Source organism: Anser anser (assembly GCF_964211835.1).
Source record: "Anser anser genome assembly, chromosome: 22".
Taxonomy (NCBI): Eukaryota; Metazoa; Chordata; class Aves; order Anseriformes; family Anatidae; genus Anser; species Anser anser.
The window spans coordinates 8834406-8847248 of record NC_139743.1 but is presented as its reverse complement, the minus strand read 5'-3'; the positions used below and the strand labels follow the sequence as shown (position 1 = coordinate 8847248).

At 57.8% G+C, this 12843-nt stretch overlaps 1 protein-coding gene across 12 annotated transcripts in view; it reads right to left on the bottom strand.

Moving 5' to 3' along the window:
* Positions 1–12843, bottom strand: part of ETS1 (ETS proto-oncogene 1, transcription factor) — a 77456-nt gene that overhangs the window by 44648 nt on the left and 19965 nt on the right. Inside the window, exon 1 of one of the 12 annotated variants that reach the window (XM_083808534.1) lies at positions 3432–3754. The exons of the other annotated variants lie outside the window; for them this stretch is intronic. Within the exon in view, the coding sequence (XP_083664660.1) occupies positions 3432–3513 (82 nt within the window). The 5' untranslated portion in view covers positions 3514–3754. Of the gene's footprint in view, positions 1–3431; positions 3755–12843 lie in introns of those variants that run through there. 12 annotated transcript variants of the gene reach the window in all.

Sequence of the window (12843 nt, the reverse complement as noted above, 5' to 3'; positions counted from 1 at the left end):
CCAAACACACGCTGCGCAGAGCCCGTCCACTTCCCTGCACCCTGCAGCAGCGGGAACCTTGCTGCAGCCCTGAACCGACCACGTCCCAAACCCCAAAGAGAGGGAAGGGCTCCTGCCAGATAAAAACACACCCCTGGGATGCCACCCACGCACGGGCGAACGGAAACAACGCGCCTGCGTCCCGGCTGTCCTCGGGGTCCGCATGGGAAGCGCCAAGAGGGACGGACGGGGTCCTGCCGCCTCCCGGAGCTGGGATTTCGAGGCAGACCGAGTCCTGGTTCCACGGCAGGCAGGAGCAGGCCCAGCACCGAGCTGCACCTACAGGGGAAGGAAGCGAGAGGGGAGCGGATGCAGGAGGACGGAGGCCAGCATCCCTGCCTGCCATTGCAGCCCTCCTGCAGTACCTTGCGGGAAGCCCCGGGGCAGCAAGGCAGCGGCCTCATTAGCAAGAAAGGCAGTTATCTCTCAGCACTTGGGAGTCCCAATTACACACCGCCAGCTTCCAGCGAGGGTTGCGGAGCTGCTTTTAACTCTGACCGCAGAGAACAAACAGAGCTCTGCAGAACTGGAGGAAACAAATTGATTTGCAGCAGGCAGCATTTACCAGTTGCAATGTTAAGTTCCCATCAGGGTTGATTTTTACCTGCTTTGGGTTCTGACTTCAGAGGATGAACTTTCAACTGTGATTAAAAAAAAAAAAAAGAAGGCTGTAAACTAAATCCCACCATCCCACTGGTGGATCAGCCACATATTTGCAATCAAAACTGTGTTAGCGTACGGTCCATCGTACCATTACGAGGAAAACCCACGCACACAGCCTGCACATTCAAGCAGGAGCCCACCACCGTGGCGTTTGGGTTCCTGACCTACTCATCTCCCTCACACATTCTTGCTGGCAGCAGCAGCGGAACTTGGCTATGGGAGCTTTGTACAACTTCACATCCCCTTTAGGTTATTTTTAAACCCTTTGGACACGCTGCAAACCTCGCCCCTACACGCAGGGGCTGCCTGCACGTGTGCTTGGAGCGGGCTTTTATTTCAAGGCAAGGAGGGGACGTTGCAGTGCAGCCAACGCATCTCTGCAGTTTTACAGGGCATCAGGCACCTGGCACATGAAACATCTCGCACAATTGAAAACCTCTGCCTGGAACGATTCTCCCTGCCTAGCATTAACCCTGTGGATGCTGTGGAGCAGATTTGCTGCCTCGCTGGCACGTAAAGGAATGAGGGGCCGGACTCATTTTGAGGCCGATGCCCATTTCAAAAGAAGGACAACGGGCACGTTTGGTGGCAGATTCCTCAAAGAGACCAAGGGCTGGGCGAGCAAGACCTCAGCAGCACTGCCAAACAGACAGGAATAGAGAAAACTTGACATCTCCTATCCAGGGCATCGATGGATGCCTGAAACAGAAGCTCCCCGCATCCATGCTCCCTCTCTCAGCATCAATCCGACCGTGCAAGAAAGCTGCAGCATTCTCTAAAAAGTTACAGGGGAAATGAGGTTAAGCCAGCTAATTGACAACACTGACCTTTCTGGCTCAGTGTTAGCACAGCCACCAAAACAGAAGCAACTGCAGCTGAAGTCGATAGGGAGTCAGCTCTTTTTTACCTTTTTGGTTTTTGTTTTTCAGCGCTCTTCCTGCCAAAGTTTAAACTTTGGGTCAACGCTAAAAATTGCTTGCTGACATAAGCTGCAAAAGAGCTTTCACAGAAGAAAATGAACTTAAGGCAGCACGAAACGCTGCGTCCTCGCTTGAGGGAAAAGGCAATTACATTGATCCCATGCTCCAACACCTAAACAACAAAGACGGCTCAGTAACACGCTGTCACCCACGCCAGGAGATGTTTAAATTTCAACAGATATTTGGTCTGAATTGAAAGACAAACAAACCCCACATCCTCCCGGCCCTGCCCCGATGAACCAGGTGTTCTTCCTATCCCATTCTCTTCCTCTGCAAGCAAGAAGCCTGCAGTCACGGCCTGGAGCACGGGACTGAGTCTCCTGTAAACGTTCTTTTAACCCAAGCTTTAGGAATCAGAGTCAGGCCCTCAGCTGCACCAGAGCCTCTCGCTTAACCTGCAAAGGTGCTTTGGAAAATCATCCTCGGCATCCCCACCGCGTTTTGAAGCCTGGCCCTTCGGAGCCCACACCTGAAAGCCAGGCTCAGCCTGCCCAGGGGCACAGAGCACTGCAACCGCCGCAACCGGCGGCCGGGTCCTCTGCGCGCTGCTGTCGTGCGATGGCTCACGCACAAGGCGCTGTCCCCACATCAGACCCCGTGCAGCCCGTCGGCGTGGATCCCCCAGACGTGTGCTGACTTACTGGGGCTCTCTGCGGCCAAGCTGATCCCACACGAGGCTCTATTTGAAGGCTGAGCGCTAAGCGCTGCGCGGCCGCGGCCCCCCGCGCTCCAGCAGCCAGCTGTCACTCCGCGTCCCCCCGGCAGCCCGAAATCACATCGCCCGGTGGGACGCGATCCCCTTGCCGGATTTCCTAGAAACTCGCTAACTGCCAAAGACGCGCACAGCTCTGTTTCCATTTCCCTCAGCCCTGTGCAAAACCCAGCAGCCTCCCCTCGAGCACTGCGGGAGCTGTGGCAGGGAGGGGGGAAGCGCTGGGACCGCGTCTCGTCCCCAAGGCCAAGCCCTGTCCCTGCAGGCTCCCGGCACCGTCCCCTGCCCCGGGAGCGAGGCAGAAGCCACCGCTGAGAGCCTGGGGTCAGCCGGCACCAGGACGTGCCCAAGAGCCCTTGTTACGGTAAAAACTCAGCTACCAGCATTAACCACAGCCAGCAGCAGCTCAACTTATCGCTAGGACGACGACAACAACAACAAAAAAACACGCCTCGTTGCAGTCACACGCTGCTATCACCCCCGAGAGCTCCAGCACCCTTCCTCCACCCATTTCTTCAGAAAGGGGGGGAAAAAAAAAAAAAAAACAAACGTATTTAAAAAAATCAGAGCCGCGGGCGCTCCGGATTTAAACGCGGGGCATCCTCAGCACCGCCCGAGCTGTGCTCGGGGAGTTTGCAGCGGGGGCCGGGGGTCCCCGCGCCCCCCTCCCTGGGGACACTTCGTGGGGGCTCCTAAAAGCCCGGGGGGGCTCCTAAAAGCCCGGGGGGGGCTCGTCCCGTCCCCGCTCGGGGTCCAGAAGCGGGAGACGAGGCGGCTGGGGTGCGGCGCTTCTTCTTCAGGAGGAGGGAGGGAAGTCTTGAAAGTGCTCCGAAAGCAACTTCGCCTTCCCCCAGCGGTGCCGCCGGGCAGCGCCGCTCCCCTGCAGCTCGCGGGTCCCCTTCGCAAGGACCCCCCCCCCAAAAAAAAACCACCAAACCCACAGATATCCATCCATCCCCCCCGGCCGCCCCCGGGAGCCGAAGCGGGGAGGCGAGAAGGGATTCCCGCAGCCCCCCCGGGGGAAGGAGGGCGCTTACCGGCGGACGGGAAGAGCTCGATGTCCACCTTCTCCGTCTTGATGATGGTCAGGGTGGGCTTCAGGTCCACCGCCGCCTTCATGGCTGGGGCCGGGGCTGGGACCGGGACCGGGACCGGGAGCGGGGGGCGGCTGCTGCGCCCCGCCGTGCGCGGAGCGGGGCGCCCGGGCGCCTGCTTCCTCCTCCTCCTCCCTCCTCCTCCTCCTCTTCCTCCTCCTTCCCCTTGCGCCTTCGCTCCCCTCTCTCCCCTCTCCTCCGCTCCGCTCCTCGCCGCTCGGCTCCGCTCCGCCTCGCCCCCCCGCCGCCGCCGCCGCCGCCGCCCCGGCCCGGGCTGAGCCGCCGAGGGGAGGGCGCTGGGGGCCGGCCCCGAGCGGTGACAGCGGCGGGGAGGGACCCGCCCGGCCCGGCCCTCCCCTGCCCTGCCCGGCCCTCCCCTGCCCTGCCTCTGCCCCTTGTCCTGCCCCGGCTCCCGCCCCGGAGGCGGCCCCGGCTCGGTGGGGAGCGGAGCGGGGCCGGGGGGGGGCGAGAAGCGGGGCTGCGGCCACCCCCCGAGTCCCCACAGCCCCACCAGGAACGAGGGCTCGGGTGGCGATCCCTGCCCCTGGCCCCTCCGGGGGTGCTGCCCCCGTTTCTGGGTGCTGCCCCTTATCTGGGTGCTGCCCCCCTCCGTGGGTGCTGCCCCCCTCCGTGGGTGCTGCCGGCGGGTGCGCCCCGGGCTGGGGGGGTGCGGGGGGGGATTCAGGGCGCAGACGGTGCCGGGGGAGGCACAGCAAAGTTTGGGAAGCGAGCGGGGAGAACAAGGCTCTTGGAGATGCGCGATGGATGTCGTGCCGGCGGGCCGGGAGCTTAACAGAAGAATATCGGTTTTCACACAAAACTATGTTTTTATTATATTTAGGTAGCAAAAACTTCAGACCACAAACGGCAGAGCAGAAAGGAGGTTATGACTCACAGGCGGCAATTTACCGGTACAAGTGTAAAAAAAAAAAAAAAAAAAAAAGACATTAGCAACCAGCGTTTGCGGTTCTCTCGCTCAGAAAGTCTCAGCAGCCCCTGAGATGCTGGCAGGGGCCAGCTCTGATCAAAGCTGCCCTCGGGGGAACGTCCCGGCCGTAACGGGGCGAGCGGGGCCCAGTGCGTCAGCGGCCGGGCTCCGGGGCCGCCTGCAGCCCCCCAGCAGGAGCCAGGGTCCCACTTGCAAGTACAACAGAAACCTTCAAACATAAAGATCGGCTGCGGATGCAAATGTTACGGCTCAGAATTATTTCTAGCTGCTTCAGGGCTGCCTTTCTCATTCGCCTGAGGCGTATTTATAGAAGAAACGCCGGTGTAACTAAAGGAAGCTGTGAGGTGCGGGGCCAGAAAGCGAGAGCCTGATGCGAGCCGCCGCTTTTACCCGCGCAGATCGCTCAGGATGCTCCAACGCTGGCAAAGGCAGGGGGGCAGCCAGCTCCAGGTGCCTCACCTGCTGTCGAGCTCTTGTATTTCCAATTTTACAGGCAACTCCCATTTCCCATTCACCATCCACTCACAAGTTCAGTTCCCCATTCTTACCGAAAACCAGCGGCGGCAGGGTAGGACCAGTGATTCACCGTGTGGCCAGCGCCCAACCGCTCCCCACGGCTCCCTGCGTGCTTTGGGGAACCTCCGAGCTGTGCTCGGTGCAGCGGGCAGGGCACGAGGCTGAGCATCCCTGTCTGGAACCCACCACAGGGATCTGCGAGTGCAAAGAGGATGGCTGCAAGAGTAAAGCGTGGTCCCCACTGCTCGTCCCCATGTGGGATAACGGGCTTGCACCCGTCCTGCGTTTGGTTTTTCCCCCTCTACCCCATACGAGATGGACAGCAGTGACTGAAGGAAGAGACTGCAGAGAGGAGGCTGAGCAGTTTCTAGCTCAAAACCAAAAGGGGATTCAGAAGCAGCAGCTGCCTCTCTGTAGCAGCCCTTCCAGAGCAGCTTGGGAAGAGAAACCCGAGGCAGCGATCGCAGCCTGATGGCCCTTTCTTTCCCTTCCTTTCCCTTCCTTTCCCTTCCTTTCCCTTCCTTTCCCTTCCCTCCCCTTCCCACACTCTGCTCGGAGCGCTGCGAGCGCCAGGTCCCCGCTCAGGCTGCGGTGTGCGGCGGGGAGCGGGGCCAGGCTGGGAGGGTGCGGGGGGCCCAGTTACGCAGCTGGCTGCGGCGGCAAAGCCATCAGAAAGCACCTGCGGTCCCAACCGTATTGAAATGACCCGACCGCTCCCCCAGCTCGGTGGTGCTCGGTGATCCTCGCCGCTCAGAGCGAGCGCAGCCTCCTGCAGCAAACCGCGGTCCCCAGACACAGGCAGAAGGCGAGGCACGCAGCGAGGCCGCGGTGTCGCGCCCCAGCTGACGGGGACGAGCTGCTGACACGGCGCGGGAGAAGGCTCCCCCCAGCAGAGATGGTCCCCGCACGGAGCAGAGGAGCCGCCGATTATAAAAGTTAAAAATTAAGATTAAAAAAAAGATTAAAAATCGGCACCAGCGGCATCAGCTGCCTCTCCGGTGCCTGCGCTTCAGCCCTGCTCCCGCGGGCTGATGCGTTTGGCTCGGCCTCGCCTCTGAGCGTTACAGTCCTAAGGACTGGCTCAAGTCCAATGCACCTGTAATGAGGCTCCTTCTCTTCTGGACCAGTACAAAGGCTCTAATAAAGACCTTTCTTGCAGCTTGTGTGTTTTTTATTAGAGAAGATCCACACGCTCTTGGCATGCCGGCTCAGCGTTGATCCCGCAAAGCTGATGACACGACGCCACAGCTTGGTGCAGCATGGCTGCGGCGAGGCTTTGAGCTGCTCCGCTCCCCCGCCTCGCCCCCAGCCCTGCTCCCCAAATTTCTGCTTCGTTCTGCTCGTGCGATGCACAGCCCCCCCTCCCCGCAGGACCAGGAGAAGCGCTTCCAGAAGCACCTCTGGGGCAAAAGAAGTCAAAGTGGAGGAGAGGAGAGGGAAAAGAACGGAGAGGCTGCGGACAGAAACTTCCTCCCAGGGCAGCTGAATCTCTCCTTCGAACTCAACTCCATCCTAGCGGCTGCCTTAATTTGTGTTCACTTCAGAGCCTGCAACATGAAAGCCCTGGCTCTGAACTCCAGCTGAGCCGCTCAATGGCTCAGTGTTCGCAGAAGGCATGGAAGGAATCCATTGATTAGTTTCTTCAGCTGGGATGTGACCATTTGGAGTCCGAGACCTGCCAAACATGACTTCGCCTCAGCAACTGGTTCCTATTTGCTGCTCACAGGCTTCAGAAAAATCTTTCCTCTTCAACATCCAAGTCTCACCCTCCCTTTCCATTCTGCCGTTATTCACCGTTAATATCTGTTCGTGCTCTCTCCTGTCGAGGGAGGGTGCTGGGTTGCGGACAACAGCCCTCCTGCCATTAATATAGTCAAAAGATCTCGCCGTTGATCGGAGATAACCATCTGCCCTCCCTTCACAATGCGGTCTGATTGTTTTTCAACAGTTTGGAACAAAGAAAGGCCAGGCAATAATGCCACATTGTTCCCAGGGACGCTGACTAACCTTGGTCTAAAAGAATAATAATAATTATTCATTTAGCACCGAGGAAAGGTATTACAGAGCCTTTGCCGCGATGTCCGAGGGCTCAGGGCGGGCAGGATTGCCCTTCCACCGCCTCTCTCCAACCCGGGGCTGGCCCTTTCCATTTGGCGGGGCCAAATTCCCTCCTGCCACGGCCCTTCTGCAAACTGGCAGCTGCTGGCCCTCCTCCAGACGTGGCGTGGCTGTGACGGCTCCTGGGATTCACCCGCTCGGCTGCTGGCCGAGTGAAGACGGCGCTTTCCTAGCACCGAAGCGCAGCCACCTTTGGGGCGACATACGAGGGCTACGTAACAACGCGGAGCAACACCGCCCAGCTGCTATGGACAGGAAATGAAGAACACCACAGCCAATTAAAACTGCAGGGGGATATTTATGGCGGAACGTAATTAGCCAAATTGGAGCCTTCCCCAAAACTGCCATGGGATTTTTAATGACCGCAAGCGGTCAGGGCCTCGGTTTGATGTTTTGTCAAGCAAACAATATCCAGAGGGCAGGAGGCAAAAATCAGGAGCAAAGGGGAAGGAAAAAAATAACACAAGAGTGTCCTGCAATCCCAGGGAGAAGCAGAGACATGAAAGGACTTATCGCAAGGGGGTCATTGTTGGAAGGAGCAGCAGCCACCACTCCAAGAAAGGAAGGAGCAGGGAGGTGGCTCTGGGTGTGGAGGTGGCCCGCTGCAATGAGAGGAAAGAGCAGGCAGCTGCCGTGACCATTCCCCGGGGAGATACCTTTCCTGGAATTTAAAATTATATGAGAAATTCTTTCAAGCGCCGCAAGAGCTGGGCAGTATCTGAGGGAGCTGTTTTACGCTGGTAAAGGGAGGCTGGGTCAGCAGGCCTGGTGGCTGCAGCCTCCCCTCGGTGGCTCAGCGGCTGATGTGGAAGCAGAGCCCGTCGGCTGGCACGCGCCGCCGGTGCCCCCGCGCTCCCCGCGGGGAAGGCAGGCAGCTCACGTCCCGCGTCGGTGGCCGGGAGATGGTGGCCATGCCGAGAGCGCTGGCTGCTGCGCGACCCAGACGGCCGCAGCCTCTGGGGTCCCCCGGCCGCCCTGTGCCCGGAGCCACGGCAGGTCCCCGTCCCCCGCAGCGCCTGCACTAAAAGCCAGTTTGTGTTCGCGCCGCGGAGACGCAGGCTTCGGCCCCGAGCAGCCCAGACAGCGCTGCCACAATAACGTCCTCTGATTGCCCTCCGGGCGCGAGCAGAGGAAGCCGCCTCCGAGCCTCCACGACTCCTGCTCTCATTAGCTTCCCAGCGGAGATGGCTCACAAAAGCATCTTTGTGGCCAGCTCGGCGTCAGGAGCCCAGCTCACAGAGCCCCGCGCGGCTGCCACGGAGCCCCAGCCCCGGCCGGCACGCCGTGCGTACCTCAATCAGCGCTCCCGCAGGCGGCCTAAGCATCTCTGAGTGTCTCCTTCTATTGGTTTCCCAGCGATCCCACGCTGCTTCTTAACCTGATTAGCTAATCTGGGCTCGAGCGATGTAATTCTGCCTTGAATTTCGTTGGCGGGGGGTGCTGTCACTCACTCGTTACCCCGCTGGAAGAGCTGGCTGGATGGAAAATCCTCGTAAGCTGTTCTCCAGCGCTGTTTGTTCTCCTACATTTCCCGTCCTCAAGTAACAGCACCGAGTTTTTGGTAAACATAACCTGAGGATTTTTGCTGTTTAACTCGTGATGCTCACGATTGCCCTGAGCACGCACAGCCCATACGCATCAAACCTCATTTGTAGGGCCTCTCATCTTTGGTCAGATCTCCCGGGCAGCCTCCTCCGCAACAGAAAGAGATGCAGTCAGATCAGACTCAGGCAGCACATCTCTGTTCACAGCTTCCCCCATGGCATTCACTGATCTCTGGCGACAGAGGCTGCTGAACTGACTTCTGCTGGTCTCTGAACCCCCTTCCCTCGGAAAGAGGTGAGGGATCACAAAGGAGAGGCGGTGGGATCATCGCTAATACCCCCATAAAGCAGATCTCCTGCACAGCTAAACACCAGTCACTAACATTCCTCTGCTCCTTCGATCTTTCAGAAGCAACAGCGACCAGAAAAGCTTCAGAACATGAAGCTGCAGGCAATATTAAGCAACATTTTATTTCTATGAAGGTGCCAGGGGCCACACAAGCACCTTCCCGGGAAGGTCGGTCCGGTGCCAACCTCTAGGATACGAACCGAGAGCCTGAGGAAGGGCAGGCACCAGGACAAGGCGCCTGCACGCAACCAGTTGGCGGTGGGAGGATCAAACCCCAGCGTGCGATGACCCCCGGGTTAACTCTGTGGCCAGGACAGAGAGGCTCAAGACATGGAAGTTTAATTCCTGGTCAATATTTCCACATGACCTCTTACAAACCTTTGTGCCTCCATCCCCCTGCTTTAATGGAAGGCTGCTTGCTCGCTTCACAAAGGATCGGGAGCATCGGCTCCGCGGTCCCGAAGGAAAAGCTCAGGGGGTGGGGACCGTGACGGGGTCAAGCCATGAAGAGACTTGAGGGGGCAGCTCAGGACGGAGATGGTCCCTCCATCCCAGCCACCTCACCGTGATCACGGCAGTGCCTACAGCAAACCCACGGAGATGGGCCCGGTCGGCCCAGCACACCAGGGTCACATCCTGACCAGGCTTGTCGGGAAGGGGTGGCAGGATGGGGCCCCTCGGCACCCAAAGCCGCCCGCCCGGGGCACGCTGTGCCGGCGGGGCCATCCCCCTGCACGCCGCAGCGCTCCTCGGAGGAAGGATTCGCCCGCGTGTGTGTTTCAAAGAGAAAAACCCGCGCCCCGCGTCGGAAACCTCCTCGCTTCCAATTGTCTCCACTTGGCAGCCGGGCCCGCTAGTGAATAAACGACAGAAACTATTCCGCTCTACACGTGTTTGGGTTTTTCGGGGTGGTTTTCTTGGACAGCGGTCCTGGCTCTCCAACAATACCCGTCTTGTTCGGCCCCGCGCTGCAGAGCAGGCTTGAATAGATCTGTCTAAAATTATAAGCGGGCAGCCCCTAGGCTCTGCGAGATCACAGGCCACATGCTGGGGCTGAACAAAGCCTCTGCTATTTCCTAACAATTAGCCCAGCTAAAAGGACATCTATCTCCTTCTATTAGAGCCACCACGTGCCTCCCAGTCAGTCCATTGTGCAGCTAATTAAATAACACGCCTCTCTCCCCATGAGGGTCTCCTGATTAGCTCGCCTCAGCCCTAAATCCTCGGTGGTGTAAATGGGCAAGAGACAGCTGGTTGGTAGGGGCCTGCGACTCCAAGCATCATCACCCATTATACAGCTCTCATCATCACCCGTTATTTCAGTTTTTTAATTATCTTCTGAAAGCTGTTGAATGGAGATCTAGAGATACAAGGGGTTCGGCACACTAACTGGTTTGCTTCCCTGTCCGCTTGCCCACCGCCTGCGGCCAAAGTTGTGTAAATAGCTGATTTTTTTTTGAATTTTTTTTTCGCTTTGCTGGTAGTCAGAGGGAAAAAAAGTAGACACAAATATTTTTTCTAAATATGTTCTGGGTTAACGCAAACTTTTTTTTTTTTTCACATGCTTTTCATTGGGCTAAAGTAGCCAAAAGAAAATAAGGAAAGTCACGTGTCATTCCATCTGAGCTCAAAGTTTTCATTTTTGCACTGTTCAAATGGGAAGAAATTTCAAAATGAAGAAGGTCAATTAAAAATAACCCATTAACAAGAAGACCCTTTGCACCCTGTTAATTACTTCACCAAAGTTTCCGTGGAAGGGATAGGTCCCAGATGCATTTTCAGCAGGGAAGCCCAACTCATGTTTTAGCATCAAGAGCGAGATGAAACAAACCACGTGGCTCTGCGTTGTACCACGGTGCCTGAAGTTTCCTCCCGGTCTGAAAATCAGTTCTGGCCCGGTGAGCCAAGTCATTCAGAGCTCATCAAACACCACGGGAGCTGCCTGAAGCATCCTGAGCGGTGCTGCTGGATGCCGGGGCCACCACCACCCGTCCCCTGTCCCTGGAGCGGCTCACCACGGCTCTTGTGCTGAGCCCGACCTGCACCTGCTCCAGCCGAACGCGCCGAGCACCTTTTCTCTCCGTTGATCCTCCCCGATTCTTCAGGACGAGTTACTCCTGCACCACACAGCCTCGCACGACAGCACAAAACTGCTAAATCACTCCAGATGTTCAACACCTCAACCCACCGCTTCCCACACGCTCCCCAGACCCGGAAGAAATACAGCATCCCTCTGCCAAGTCTACAGTCAGCAATAGCTGCGAATATTCCCTTTACCTCCTTTAAATCGTTATTTTCCACCCTTGGCTATTTAAATCATCATTTTCACACCGAGAGAGCATGGCTGGAGAACTGGAATGTGGGTCAGCAGACAAATGAGCTGATTTCCTGTGGACCTGCGGCTCCAGGACTGGAACAGCTGGACCCGCGCAACAGCCAGGGCTCTTTCCACCCAAGGAAAACAGAAAAGACCCCAGCCCTCGGCTCTGCTGGTGGGGAGGCAGTGGGAGGAAGGGCCCGGAGGAGGAGGCAGAGCTCGGTTTCCTTCTGGTGGGAACGGGGGGAGCTGATGCGAAGCTTGCTCCTGGTTTCCCAGCCCACGAGCTGCCCTCGCCGCTCGTAGCCACGCTGGGCAGCAGCTGCTGCTGCAGCCTGGGTGGGAAAGCGCTGGGAAGCTTCGGAAACACATCAGAGCTTGCCAGGAAATGTATTAATTAGTGTTTGCGTGTGTGTGCACGTCCATAGGGTGTTACTGTGGAAAGCACAAGGATCGGCTCATTGCTATCTAAACCGTATTTCCCCTGTGCTCAGGCAATGCAAACATCTTACATCGGATAATCAAATTTTACAAGGATTTATCAACAGGGCCGGGTAAATGGTCATTAAAAGGTGCTGCACGACCTGGTTCAAGGCCTACGAGGGGCTAGTGCAGGAACGAAGCCCAAAACACAGCCCCAGCGCGCCACTCAGCTCTCCGTCCACTTTCAAACCCAAGCAGCCAGGTCTGACTGCTCCACTCATCGGAAAGGTACAAAAAAAGGGGAAGAAGGAAAAAAAAAAAAAAAGATGCCTTGTGTTAACTGCCTGCCTCCCCTCACCCAGCTAGTGCCCTTTATCCCGGAGCTATGGGAATGGCTCCACAGGCCACTTGATTAATAAGAGCCCAGGGGGGAAAAATCGTTTATATAACCTCGTCTTCTCTAAACTTCCTAAGTGCCTCAGAAAGTGGCTGCCCTGGAAACCCAAACTGGAAACGAAAAATATTATCTCTTCCATTTATAAACATCTCCAGCGCTAATGAAGTGAGGAGCGGCAGCGGCGGGGAGGGGAGCGGCGGGATGCACTTGGCAGGCGTGGGAGAGCCCCGACGAACCCATTTCCATTTCGCCTCAGGTGGGTGCGGAGCACAAAGCGCCCCCGCCGCGGCCCGGTGCCGCCGCTCGCTGCAGCCCTGCGAGGGCCCGGGAGGGACGTCGGAAGACGGATGGTAAAAAAAAAAAGCATCTGCTAGGCCGAACACGGAGCCAGACCGACAGACTCGCTAGGTGCGAGCGTGGGGGAAAGGAAGACAGGGTGATACGCAGCAATGCGGGGACAGATTGGTGAGACCCGAAAAACGTCGGTTCTCGGAGCTTGAAGCTGTGGCTCGGATGAGGCGTCGCATCCCGGCGGCTGGGAAGGAGGGAGCGAGCATCGCTGCACACACCTCGTGGCACAGACCGGGCCCTTCCCGAGTGCCTGCGGGGCTGCTTGAACCGTTCTGGTCTGAATCAGCACCCCGAGCGATCCGCGTTAAGCTCCTGGGTTCAACCACCCTCGGCCTCGCAGCCCCTCGGGCACACAGTTAAGTGTGAGAGCCGGGGGAAGCATCCTGCAGAG